Source organism: Dermochelys coriacea, chromosome 22 (assembly GCF_009764565.3).
Source record: "Dermochelys coriacea isolate rDerCor1 chromosome 22, rDerCor1.pri.v4, whole genome shotgun sequence".
NCBI classification, from domain to species: domain Eukaryota; kingdom Metazoa; phylum Chordata; order Testudines; family Dermochelyidae; genus Dermochelys; species Dermochelys coriacea.
In genome coordinates this window covers 8,855,396-8,868,528 of record NC_050089.1, presented here as the reverse complement: position 1 = coordinate 8,868,528, position 13,133 = coordinate 8,855,396, and the positions used below count along the sequence as shown (strand labels likewise).

General features: G+C 53.1%; 1 protein-coding gene across 2 annotated transcripts in view; it reads left to right on the top strand.

Annotated features, from left to right (window-relative positions):
* The first annotated feature begins 2,174 nt into the window (after positions 1-2,174).
* The window catches only part of IGSF9B (immunoglobulin superfamily member 9B), a 96,049-nt gene continuing 85,090 nt past the window's right edge, over positions 2,175-13,133 (top strand). For both annotated transcript variants that reach the window (XM_038380656.2, XM_043500969.1), the window contains exon 1: positions 2,175-2,477. In XM_038380656.2, coding sequence (XP_038236584.1) covers positions 2,399-2,477 — 79 coding nt within the window. In that variant the 5' untranslated portion in view covers positions 2,175-2,398. The remainder of the gene's footprint in view (positions 2,478-13,133) is intronic.

Below are 13,133 nucleotides of genomic sequence, written 5' to 3'. Positions count from 1 at the left end.
GCCCCCTGTGCTAGGGGCCGTGCACATCAATAGTGAGAGATGGTTGCTGCCTGGCACATCCTACAATCTAAATAGACAGGGCCCATGAAGGGTAGGAGAAAGAAAGGATGGTTGTCTTCCTTTTCTAGATAGGTTTGTGAAGGGTCAGATTTTCCAAAGGTCTCAGCTCTCTTCTATGAGTCAAAGTGAGTGGCCAGCTGTTCCTAAGAGCTCAGCGCATTGGGTGCTATGGAGCCCTACTGGGAGCTGCTCTGCGGTGAGCACTCCTTTAAACCTGGCTGTAGTGCACCCAAGGTCAAGCAGGAAGTCTGTGGCAGAGATAGAAACTGAAGCCCTAAGTCTCAGTCCAGTACCTTAGGTACAAAACTTCCTCCCTCTCGAATCGGTCTGCCCTCTCCTCCCGCAGCCCGGCTTTAGTCTCTTCTCCAAAGATATTTCTGCCACCTCTCTAGCTACCCCTAAAGTGGCAGAAATACCCCCACCACATCCCTACTGCAGAGGCTCTCCTCACTTACTACAGCCCACGTATTACGAGCAGGGAGGTCTGTAATAGCAGGTAGCTCTCCCCAGACCTGGCTGCTCTAGAAGGCCCACTAGAACTGGATCCTGCCAGCCAGGGAGGAGTTGTCTCAATATTTCCCTATGGGTCTGAGAGGGCTGGGGGTGGGATGGGCCTCCTCCCTTTCCCTCCCACAAGAGCAGATGGGATGCAGGCTCCATGGTTACACCATAGGGGTGTGTGTGTCTGAATGTTAGTCAGCCATGCCCCGCCCTTATCTGTAAGAGCACAGGAGAGGGGACCATCTCCGAATGACATGGAGGAAGCTGTGGGCTGATGAGGGAGGAGTGGGGGTCCAATAGAGATGATGATGTTGGGGCATGTGACAGTGTGGTCAGGTTGTCTCCTCTGTTCTCCAGGCCTGGGCCTGATGTGGGGTGGGCAGCCAAGTTGAGATCCACCTGTCCCATTGGTTCCTTGGGCAGGGCACATTTATTATGGGGAGAAGCTTCCCTTGGGGAGTGATTGGGTCCCTGGGAAAAGGTTTTTAGGGAGAGCACAGATTGCCAGAGGAAGGGTTTACCCCAAGGGTGGGGGTGTGGGCTGGGGGACAGAGGTTTCCCCTTGGTGGGAAGAGCAAGGAGAGGGGGTGGCCACATGCCCCTCTTTGGAGGCAGATGAGGAGAGGGAGGGGACACCAAGAGGTGATGCACAAAGCAAAGAGGACAGGGCACCGCCGCCTCATGCAGAGTGGGGGAGGCAGATGGTGAGGGGTGCAGACAGATAAGAGTGCAGGGCTGGGGGTGGCACAGGGGGCTGGAGGGGAGCAGGTGGCATGCAGGGGAAAGGGTGGCCCAGGGGGCCAGGCTAGCAGGGTGGGGGTGCAGGGGAAAGGGTGGCCCAGGGGGCCAGGCTAGCAGGGTGGGGGTGCAGGGGAGAGGGTGGCACAGGGGGACAGGCTCCTGGGGTGGGGGTGCAGGGGAGAGGACGGCACAGGGGGCTGAGGCACGGGGGGAGGCAGTGGGGCTGCAGGGGAGAGGGTGGCACAGGGGGACAGGCTCCTGGGGTGGGGGTGCAGGGGAGAGGACGGCACAGGGGGCTGAGGCACGGGGGGAGGCAGTGGGGCTGCAGGGGAGAGGGTGGCACAGGGGGACAGGCTCCTGGGGTGGGGGTGCAGGGGAGAGGACGGCACAGGGGGATGAGCGGGGGAGCCGGGTCGGGGTACCGGGGTGGGGGTGACAGTGGGGCTGCAGGGGAGGGTGGCCCCAGGAGGAGCGGTGCAGGCTGGGGGTGGCCCTTCCCCGCCCAGGAGAAGCAGCAAGCCGGGGAGCAGCGGGCGAAGGTGCCGGGTCAGTGAGAGGCCCTGCCCGCCCCTCTGCAGCTCTGCGCGGGTGGCAGCCCGGGAGCCCCCTCCTGCCCTGCCATGCAGTGTGAGCAGGCGGGGGGGAGGCGATCCCGCCGCCTTCTCCCTGGCAATGCGCATGATTCTGCGGCTCTGTGCACTGCGCGCTCCAACCCACCTTGAAACGGGGCCTGCCTCCCTCCCTCGGCCCACCGCCCCGGCACTGGCAGCGCCCCAAGCCAATCAACGCCCACTCTCTCTCCCTCCGGCCAATAGACGCCAGGCGGGGGCGGAGCAGAGGAGCTAAAGAGCCCAGGCTAGGCTACGCCCTGAGACTTTGCCTGAGCTGTGCCTTAGCTACTAGTGCAGGTGCATGTCAGGAGAGAGGGGGCTGCAATAGGGAAGGAGGGATGGGGAGAGTGGAGGGGAGGCAGCAAGATCCAGGGATGAGGGCATGAAAAGGGCACCAGGAGGATCCTTTGCACCAGCCAGGGGCTCTGCAATGAATGGGCTCCAGCAAGAAGGGCACTTTTGAGATAGGATGATGCTCCTTATTGATGGTCGGTAGTACTATGATTTGGTATGTGGCCACTTTGATAGCAAGTGTAATCACCACCAGAGGACTTGCAGCTCAAGGTGAGTTGAAGTGCAGCATCTCGCTGCTGTTCCCACCCTCCCCGTCTCCCAGTCCTTCTGCCTCTAGCAAATAGCTTCTCAATCTGCCTTTTCCCCCAGCCTCTTTATTTTATTTTTATTTTTTGCCCGCACCCCCTGAGTTGCGAGCATCTGAGCCTTTTTGTTGTTGTTGCAAGTTTCACTCCGGGAAGGAGGAACTGTCGGGGGGGATTGTATAAACTTGCAAATCTAAAGCAGCTGATTTGGGTGCCGGGAAGCTAGTTGTCTGAGTATTTCAAGAGGCTGCCTGCAGGGAACCCTTTTGGTCTGACCAGTAGAAGATGTTTAGAAGAGAGAGCAGGCTAGAGAGAGAGAGAATTTTTCTTTCTCAGACTTTTCTGAAGCATCAGAAGAAGCATGAGTTGGTATTTTATTTGTAGCTTGTCGTACCCTTTGCTACAAGAGCATCTTGAGCCTTTAAGAGCAGTGGTTTCTTTCTTTTTTCATTTTGAAGATGTGGGGAAAGCTTTCAGAGACTGTAGAGAAATTCCAGGTAGACAAATGTAGAGTTGGCCAATACATTTTTTTTTTATTAAAACGTTCTCCTATTAGCCAACAATTTTTTTAAGTGAACGCTCAATTAATGTTGCTATTTTAATAATGCTACTAGGGAGCCCTTGAGGGGCTATTAACTTTTTTTTTTATCCTGAACAAAAATATCAAAGAAGTTGGGGGGGGGGGGGGGCGGACACCCAGTTTAGCAGAGAAGGAATTTTTCTGCTAGTCAACAGTTAACAGCTCACCTTTTGTCTTGGGAAAGAAGTGACTTTAGAGACCTCTTTTGAAGCCCTAGAATTAATAGGGGAAAAATCCAGAGTCCTTTTTCATGTATTTTTTTAACTAAAAGCTGAGCAAACTTAATTACGTGGCAAATGCCAGGTAGGAAACATTTTTTCCGATCTGTTGTGGACTTGTAGGTGCTTGTGATCAAATGACAAGTTCAAACTTCTAATAGAAGGTGTTGAAATCGATTCAGTGGGCTTGTTTGGGAGGTGGTGGAGAGGTGCGGGGAATGTGAAATCTTCTTCAGAAATGTGACTTCAGAGCAAATGTCCTTGCCTTTAGCAACACGCTTGTAAAATCGGCTGGCTGTTCTGCTATACGACTACCAGTTACAGCATGAGATGCGACTCGTTTAATGTGCATTGCTTATGTATGATGGTTAAGTACTTTAAATGATTCCTAATAGTGCCTGGCAAAACGGGTTTTTATTCCTTTTAAGGAAATTTGCAGAAAAAGAGCTGAAGCGCCCTGAGCATCTTATGAAAATGCTAATCATTTTAAAATGACCTCCCTGAGGGCAGTCAACCAAAGCTCATGAAGTTTATGAAACATTAGCTTGCACACAGCACTGTGCATTGTGTTCTCGGGATTGGAGTCATTTGAATGCTGCAGAAATACTCTCGGGGGGGCTTTGGAATTTTCTCTTTCAAGAAGTGAACCACATGAGCTGTGGCTGGGAAGGCAAGGAGGCTGTGAGTGACTGATCCCTGTGTGAGGGAAGGAGGGGAAACCGGGATATCTCTTGCCCACGCCAACAGGAGGCATGCTTCCTATAGGTTTCTTTCTTCAGCTGCTTTTCACTGGGCCAAAGTAGTCCTCACCACACCTGCCACTCAAGGTGGATGGAGCAGAATGAAGTTTCTCCCGATTAAAAGCCCTGCCCTGCTTTAGTGAAGGTGCAAAAGGATATGCTCAATGCAAAGTGTGTTCTGTATGTATATATGTAAGCATATCTCATCCCCTCTTTTTCTCCAGGCATAGGGGCTTTGGATCAGTGTCAGCCCTGCTGGTTGTTAATGGCATTTCTCCAGTGGCTTTCATGCTTGGATCCCCAGGAGCATTACACTTACTAAATAAGCCTTACCTGCTCCCTTTGTGAGGTGGGTGGTATCCTCTCCATTTTACAGATCGGTAAACTGAGATGGAGATTTGATCAAGATCACTAAGGCAGAGCTGAGACTAGAACCCTGGAGTCCTGATTTCCCACCTCCAGCTTCAGCCACTTAATAGTGCTCCTTCCCATCAGTTGCATTGCCTCATTCATTTGGCTGTCACCTGCAAACCCTTTCAGCTTCAGTGTGAGTTACTCTCTTAACTCCAACAACTGTGGATCCAGAGGTGTCTTTAGCCAGCTGACCCTATTATGCCTTCCAACCAGTGGCGACCAATAGGTCTCTAAGGTCCTATAGAGCTGAAGGGTCAGATGAAAAAAAGAAAAGGAGTACTTGTGGCACCTGCATCCGATGAAGTGAGCTGTAGCTCACGGAAGCTTATGCTCAGATAAATTTGTTAGTCTCTAAGGTGCCACAAGTACTCCTTTTCTTTTTTGCGAATACAGACTAACACGGCTGCTACTCTGAAAAGGGTCAGATGACTAATTCGGTTCCTGCAAATGCCTTAATCCAAGGAGCCCAATGGAAAACTAAATTCTTGACTTCTTGGTGAGCACTTCATGCTTGGAAGTGAGATTGGCATCTCCATGAACGAAGTATAGCAGTCCAGTGAGCTACTGAAAGGACATCTATAGTAGCCGTTTTTCACCAGCCCTCCATATAATTTTCCAATTGCCAGTATGCTTGCTGGTTAGAAAGGGCGTTTATCAAGAGTAGTAACTGACCAGGTTTCCCCTCTCCACTGCCTGATCTCAAAGCTGTAGCCCTGCACACAGTGGTTACCATTAAAAGTGACCCTTTCCTAACAGCCACCACTTTTATTTTCTCCCCTAAGTATAGGGGAAAGCTGGCTTCTCAGTCCAATATTACTGTTTGTTTTGGGTACTGTGGTAGTGCCTAAGAGTCCCAGTCAAGGACCATGGTGCGATGTGCGGCACAAACACAGAACAAAAGACCAGACGGTACCTGCCCCAAGGAGCTTACAATCTAAGACAAAACCAAGTGGAGACAGGTAGACAGAGGGGGTGCCCAATGAAGAATGGTAGCCTCTGTTAGGCCAATATAGTCTGAGGCCAAATACTGTAATGGACCTCAGATACAACCGGTTGCTTGTCAGGGGGACTCTACTCTCCAAGTTCTCCATCGTTGCAGGGTCTGTTGCGCCCTAGCCTGACGGCAGGTGTTTGCCGAGTTAGGGATGTAATGTGATGTCCTCCTCCGTGGTTGCTCCCTGTACGTTGGTGTTTCTCTCTTGCTGGTGATGGGCTGCGCTTGGCATCTGTAGCTGGCTCTGAGTTGGCCAAGCCCTTTCCACCAGCTGAAATGCTGGGGTCTGCTGAGCAGGAGGATAATTTGCAGGGGAGAATCCAGAATGGCCCTCTGTCTCACGAAGAGGGGAAGTTCTTGTTGCTTAGAAATACCATGAATAGAATCTCTTCTTTGCTGTAGGGTCAGGGGTGGGGGGGCACTCTACCCTCTTCCTGAGCAGAAAGGGATGCTTAACTCTGAGTGCTGTAGGGAGACTGAGAGCTCCTGGCTGGGGCAGCTCCTGCATGTTAGACATGGGGAAACAGGAATTCTGGGGCAGAGCATGTGCATTGATGGGTCAAGGGACTTGGTATCATGCGTGTGTGCAGGTATGTGCACACGTGTGCTTTGGGTGTGTGTGTGATTGAGTAGAGTAGACGTGCTGAGTGAGTGTACTATGAATAATGCGTGGGAGCAGACTGAGTAGACTGCGTGGGGTGGGCGAGCTGTGTGTAGTGAGTCTGCATGTCGATGAGGCGGGAGTGCCATTGTGTGTATCATCAGGGAGTCTGTTGTGGATGGTGGGGAGTGTGTGCGTGTGCCGTGTATAGTGAGCCAGTGTGATGTGTGAGTGCATAGTATGTGTCCTGTGTGGTGTCGGTCAGCTTGTGTGTGTGCTTTCCATCTGCTGTCCCAGCTTTGTGCAGGTAGCTGACCAGGTAGACCTTGATATTACTACAAACAGTTAAGGCAAGATACCTCGGTATTATAAACTAAAACAAAACTGGAATAAACAATTTACGTCCCACCTTACATATTTTATAACGTTTGTTTATCTTTTTTGTTTCTACAGTTTTGAACAACACATCCCTATTTATTTCCTTAAACCATCTTCTCTTGTACTAAATTAAAATGCATTTGTACCAGCTGAAATATATTTACATAAATATTTAGGGCCTCGTATGCTAGCAAGGGCTTTGCCAAGTTTGTGTACTGATCAGTGAACTTGTCAGCATTTGCTTTTAATATATGGCCTAACTTTTTGGTTTTCAGCCCTCTGCTTCAGACCTCAAATCTTGCATCAGACCCAGTGCTCCAAGCTTTCTCTCTACATCATGTACAGTGATGGCTGTGGGGGTGTGCCCCCTGTGCAGAATTGTCCTGTGCGCAAAGGGGGGCCGCGAGTGTGTGTTGTGCGTCATGAGTGAGCATGTCAGTGCATTGTGCTTTGTGTTGCCTATGCACAGCAAGGGCCCTGAGTAATGTGTACTATGCGGTGTATGGAGGGGTAATGTGAGCACAGGAGGTGTGTAAAGATTTTCCCCTTGGGCTCCTGGGCAGGGCAGGCTAATGGGGAGGGCTGCTCTGTGTGATTCCTTAGAGCAGTGGTTTTCAAACTGTGATCCGCAGACCTCTGGGGGTCCACAGACTATGTCTAAGATTTCCAAACAGGTCCACACCTCCACTGGAAAATGTTTAGGGGTCTGCAAATGAAAAATGGTTGAAAACCACTGTCTTAGAGGGATGACTAGCCTGGCCTCAGAGTCCTGGCTCTGGAGAGCTGTTCTGTATCCCCTTGGGATTCCTCCATATGCATCATCTCTGCTTGTGCAGCTCAGCAAGGTCTTACCCTTAACCTGTGGGTCTGAGGCAGGACAGAGCTGGGCAGCTTTCTGCATGAGTCTGACATGCAATTTTGCGTTTCTGCAGCAAATAAATGAATGGCGAGGAGTCTTCTAGTGTCATAGAATTTGGAAACCAGAAGTTGTCCCCACCCGGCTGGTAATGGGTGGGAGGAGACGGCTCAAGGTTCTCCTCTGTCCTTTTGCTGCAGCCACACGCACCAAAAAACCTTCAGCGCACGAGACAAGCTGGCCAAAGCCAAGGAATTCCGAGCGAAGGCTGTAACGCCGTATCGCCTGCGAGTGACCGTGGGGGAAGCTATAGGCAGTGGCAGCCTTGGCTCCCAATGACTTGGCTTTGCTAAGTTAGTGCTGAAATCTACAGTGTTGGTTCTAGCCTCTGCGTGCTCTAGGGCTGGCACTGCACCAGGGTGGGTGGTCTGTCAGAACCCCCCCCCCGTGTTCTACCACTGTGCTCTACAGCACCCCTGCTGGGAAAAGTGGGCGCGACAGCTGTGCGTGCTGGAAGAGTTCTTTCACTGGTCCCTGTAGTAGTTCCAGCGTGGAGATGCTGGTATTGCAGCAACTGCGGGTCTGCTTGCAGCTAGCACCCTGTTCCCTGCAGCCCCTCCTGTCCAGTGAAGCTGGGATCGGAAAAATGGTGAGCTGTTCCATAGCCACAACCTCGCGTTATTCCTTGCAGTGCTGCTGGAACTATGGGCACGTGCGCGCACTCCTTGTTGCTAAACGCTCAAACGTTGCTTGCTGCTGACGCCTCATCACGGCATGCAGTGGACACTGTTCTGGAGTCCCCTTCGCGTCCCCTTTGATAAGTGTCAGTCTTAAGTCGCTGATTGGAGTTCTTAAGGGCGGCCCTACGTCAGCTTGGCTGCTGTCTTTGCCTCTTCTCTTCCTGCTTCTGGCCGCTGCAGCCCTCCCCAGGGTCTTGAGGGGTGGCCAGCTGTCAATGACTTGATCCAACGCAGTCTCAGCCTTCTGCTCGCCCCTCCATGTCCTAGATGAGGAAACGGGCGCCGAGGAGTCACGTGGTGACGGCAGGATGCTGTGCTGTGACTGCCTTGGCTCAGTGGTCCTGCCCTTGGCCCGGTCTCTGGTGAGTGCTAGCTGGGAGTCTTCGCTTTGATGACTTGGGGCATCTGTCCGTCTGTCTTGCTGCAGGGCGGAGGTGGGTGTGTGTGGAGTCTCCCTTGTGTTCTGTCGTCTCTGCCCACAGGCAGAAGGAGAGAATCAGGCTAAAGGAGACAGGGATGTTGGGCTGGGCTCTCCGAAGCCTAACGGCTAATTGCACTTTTGCCTGTTACAGTGCCATCTGTCTGAGGCTCTCAAAGACCCGACTAGCATGCATGAGGAGAGAAAGCATTGTTATCCCCTTGTTTCAGCTGGGGAAACTGAGGCAAGGAGTGGGGACGTGCCTTTCATGAAGTCATGTTGTGAGCCAGTTGCAGAGCTGGGATCAGCACTGACTGACCCTGACTCCTGATCCTGTGCCTTAGTTAATTACAAGATTCGGTAATTATCCCTGCTCTGTAAGGTGACCCTCCCCCACCTTCCTAGGGAATCCCGTCCCTTATCCCCAGCTCAACAAGGAGTAGCGGAGGACCTGGGGCAGTTGTGGCATGGCCCTGAGGCAGACGGTCACTTCATCCCTGTGGGACGCACTCAGGAGCTCCCTCCGGCTGGAGAAGTGGCCCCTTGCAGTGCAATCTCTCAAGACCTGGGCTGGTAACACTGGGTGATAAGACTCCGAGTTGCTCCCCTCCCAGCATGGAGCCCCATGACTTGGCGTAGCAGATCTCTACCTGAGAGCTCTCCATCTCCCGTGCAGGATCAGAAACTCTAATTGCAGGGCTTAGCCAGCAGGGACTGGAAGGATCATTTAAGGCCTTTGTTAAACGCTGTGGGTTCCTGCCTCCTTCCCCACTGAAAGTGGCTCCTAGTGTCACGCTGCTCCTTCTTTCCTACAACTTGGGGACTCCAGGGGAAGGGAGGGCAGCAAGGCCCTCTCTGGCCTGGTGACCCTACCAACCCAGCCCAGCTTTCAGAGATGGCTAGGAGGCCCACACCATTGCTTTAGTAACAGGGTGGACCCCCCCAGAATGGGAGAAGGAATAATACAAGGAGTGGTGAGCTCTGTAGGCCTCTGATCTCTCACCAGTTTCACAGAGGTGAGATTCTGCAGGGTTCAGTGGTGTTCCTGTAGCTGTCATTGGAATAAGGCCAAATATGTCAGGGACAGGCAAGTGGAGGGCATCTGTAAGGATAATGTTGGGGTGGCTTCTTCATCCTTGAGGATTTGGAGTGAAACACCGATGTTTCTCTAAACAGTCTGCGGGAGCTACTCTGGCTTTGTCCCTAGGTTGCTCCTCTTATGCTTCAGGGGTCATCGCTGGTGGGACTGCTTAACTCAACCGAAAGAGGCTGCAGAAGGTGATGCTGAACTCTGAGCTCCGGCGTCTCTGAAGGTCCTGGCTGCCCCTGCTGGAGCAGCATTTCTCACCTTGCCTTGCATGAGTTGAAGTCCAGAGGGCTTGGAAATGGCATGCCAAGGACTCCATGTTCTTCCATGCCTTGGATATCAACACCCTGCTGAGTGTTCATGGGAGCATTGGGACGGGGACCCGTATGCCGGGATTGGGCATCTGGGCCCATGCACCTGGCAGGGTGTTGAGTGGGAGGGCTTGGCAATGGGATTTGCAATGAATATAAATGGAGGGTATGCTTTATGGACATGGCTTTCTCCCTTCCCCTAATGTGTCCCCAGGATCTGGAGGCTCTGAAAGAGAGGGAGGCATGTGGGTGGCTGTCCGACTGGGAATAAGGGCAGATTGTGGCGGTGGTGATTTGGCTTAGATGCCTGTTGTAGAAAAACGCATCCTGTGAGGTCTGGGTCCTGGGAAACCCCTGCTCCTCTTCTGTGCTGCAGCCATGAAGGGGAAACCTCTGGATGGAACTTGGGGTTTGGGGGAGCTGGGGCAGGCTAGGCTATTTTCCCACCTATCTTTTAATCTTTGCTCAGTGGCTGAGACTTGGGGGATCTTTTCCTGCCTCCACCCTTCTGATGTCTAGCACAGGGAGAGTAGGAACCAGTAATTCCCCGACGGTGGGGGGGAGGGGAGCAAAGACTAATCTGATTTATCTTGATTACTTCCCAGCCTCTAATCAAAGAGCAAAGTAATCGCCCAACTCCCGTGTCTCTACTGGAGTCCCAGCCTGGTAGCATCTCGCTGATTGGGGAGGGGCAGCTTGTGCCTCTTGCTGGCTCTGTCATGCCCCTTGTGATCCTCAGTCAAAGAGCTATCACGGAAAGGAAGGCCCCATCTCCCTCCATGGCCCCAGCGCTCAGTTCTGCGCCTGGGGGCGTCCCTCTGGGGAGAGACCAGAGGAGGCAGGGCTCTGACAACTCCAGGGATTGAGGAGGCGGGTGCGTGGCTGGGTATGCTGCTCAGCCTGGAGTGCCCATGCTGGCAGAGGTTGGGAACTGAAGCGGGGGCCGCCGGCAGGTGTCTAAGCTGGCAGAGTAGAAAGTGTTTGTGTCAGTTATTAGTTTTGGGGTTGTAAAATTGCTGTGTCTGGAATGGCTGTAAACATGAGCTGGTTTCGTATGTACTAGCAATGGAAGCCACCAGCATCTGGTTACTGGCATTTGCAGGATGCAGATGGGCTGTGGCTTGGCAATAGGTTTCATCGCACCCCACTTGCACCCGCTGTGCTGGACCTGCTCGTGCCCGCTCCTCTGTTTCCCTAGGGGTTCTGGGGGTTCATTTCCCTAGGATCCTGCTGCGCTGGATGCTAGGGCGACCCCCCTCCCCTGCAGAGCTGTGGGGTGGGGCCTGCTCTGAGTGGGGAGAAGGGTTTGTGTGAGTGCAGCATGCAGACAGCTGGATTCGCTGGGGATGGCTGGGTCTGAAGCAGGTCTCTGACCCCGGGGGTTGTTTCCACTTGACTTTCCTGCCGCAGCTGATCAGTGCTGAGTTTAGGGGTGGGGGCAGCTGGTGGATGAGCCTGTGTGAGCGACTCTAGGGGCAGCCACCTAGGCAAACATGCGCGTGCTTCCTTTGTGTTCCACTGCCCTGGAGGCGAATCCCAGGGGATGCTTTTTTTGTACATGTTTCTCTTTCATGGGTGTCTCCTGCTCTGTGTGCATGCCAGGTTTGATTACTGGACTCCAGCAATCCCTTGGCACTCCTGATTGTAGGGCTGACCTGCAAGCACCCAACTAACTGCTTGGCAGCTGGCACCGTCTCACCAGCAGGGCTGAGGGCTGTCTCCCTTAAAGGCACCATGCCCCTATTCAGAGGGAAGAATGATCATCTCATGTGTGCGTGCTGGAATGTCAGCGCTGCGAGAGGACTGGGACTGATGCTTCAGAACAGGCAGCTTTGTGCCGTTGTGTTGTGCTATTGTAGCAGGTGGGAGTGTGCTGTAACTTGCGTCAGACAGGAGAGGTCCAGGGTGTGGGTAGCCTGTGGCAGAATAAGAACGTGCTTGTCTGCTGCCCTGGTGAGGGGCACCGATACGTGGGGATGGACCTTTGCCATGTGCATCTTGAACTAGGAGAGCGCTGCCACGGGTTATGGTTGGTGCCAAGTTATGTCCTAAGGGGAGAGTTGCATCTGGGACTAATGTATGAGATGGGGGCTAGCGTTCTGGGTTCTACTTCGGCTCTGCCACTGACCTGCTTTGTGGCCTAGAGCAAGTCACCTCCCTTCTCTGTGCCTCAGTTTCCCCGTCTGTGATGTGTGGATAATGCCAACCTCACCAGGTTGCTGTGGCTTAATTCCCAGCTGCAAAGTACTTGAGGACCCTAGCACAAACCAACCCTCAAAGCTAATCCATCTATATCAGCGCAGTGTCTTTGTGAGCACGCTCCCTTTCTGTGTGTTTGAAGGGGAAAGGAAGTCCCCCCGCACACCTCCCCATGGAATAGGCAGAGCAGCCCCACACTAAGCAGTGGGTCTCTGACCACATTCTCTGGGCCAGAAGGTGTGGGGCATGAATCCTGCAGCGGGGCTTGCTGAGGATGTGGAGTCTGTGTTTTGGAGGTATGATGGAGTGCCCACCCCACACAGGACTGACAGGTGTTAAGGTGGTCAGGTAGGCCAATTAACTCTGCAGGCTGCACCTGGAGGAGGAGCCAGGGAGCTGATTGAAACCAGGCTCAGCTGTGCAGGAGAAGGTGGGGACCATGAAGTCAGGTAACAGACAAGGGCTGCTGCTGGGAAAGGGCAGTTGCCCTCTGATAGGAGGGTTTGGAGCTGGCTCACCCAGAGAGAGAGAAGGGGAACCAGAGTGGAGGGAAGGCGCTGTGAGGGCTGGGAGAGGAAAGCATGGAAATGCTGGGTTGAGAGTCCCTAGATTGGAACCCAGAGCAGAGGGAGTGAATGGGAAGACTACCTAGGACTTCTGATGGAAGGACTTTGATATGCCCAGAAGGGGGGAACGCTGAGTGACCGGGCCGGAGGGCTGAGTCATAAAGATGACGCTGCGGTTCCTGGAGTGAGAGAGGGGCTGCAGAGCAGGGAGAGACAGTTGGAGCAATGGCATGCAAACCACAGAAGGGGGCATTGGCCTCGAGAGGTAATCCTCAAAGTGACAGGAGGAGGTGCCAGCTCAGTGGTGAGTGGAGCATCCCATGGCAGGAGGGGGGCGGTTGGAAGCTTTGTCCTTCAGGTGCTAGGTAACCATGGTCTGTTCTTTGGAGGCTGCACCAGGAAGAACCAAGATACCATGGCTGCTGCTTGAAATAAGGAAAGGAGATGAACCCCGGTGTCCTGATGAGCATTGTGTCCAGTGGCTTCTGATCACAAGGCTGTGTGTGTATTTAGCTATTG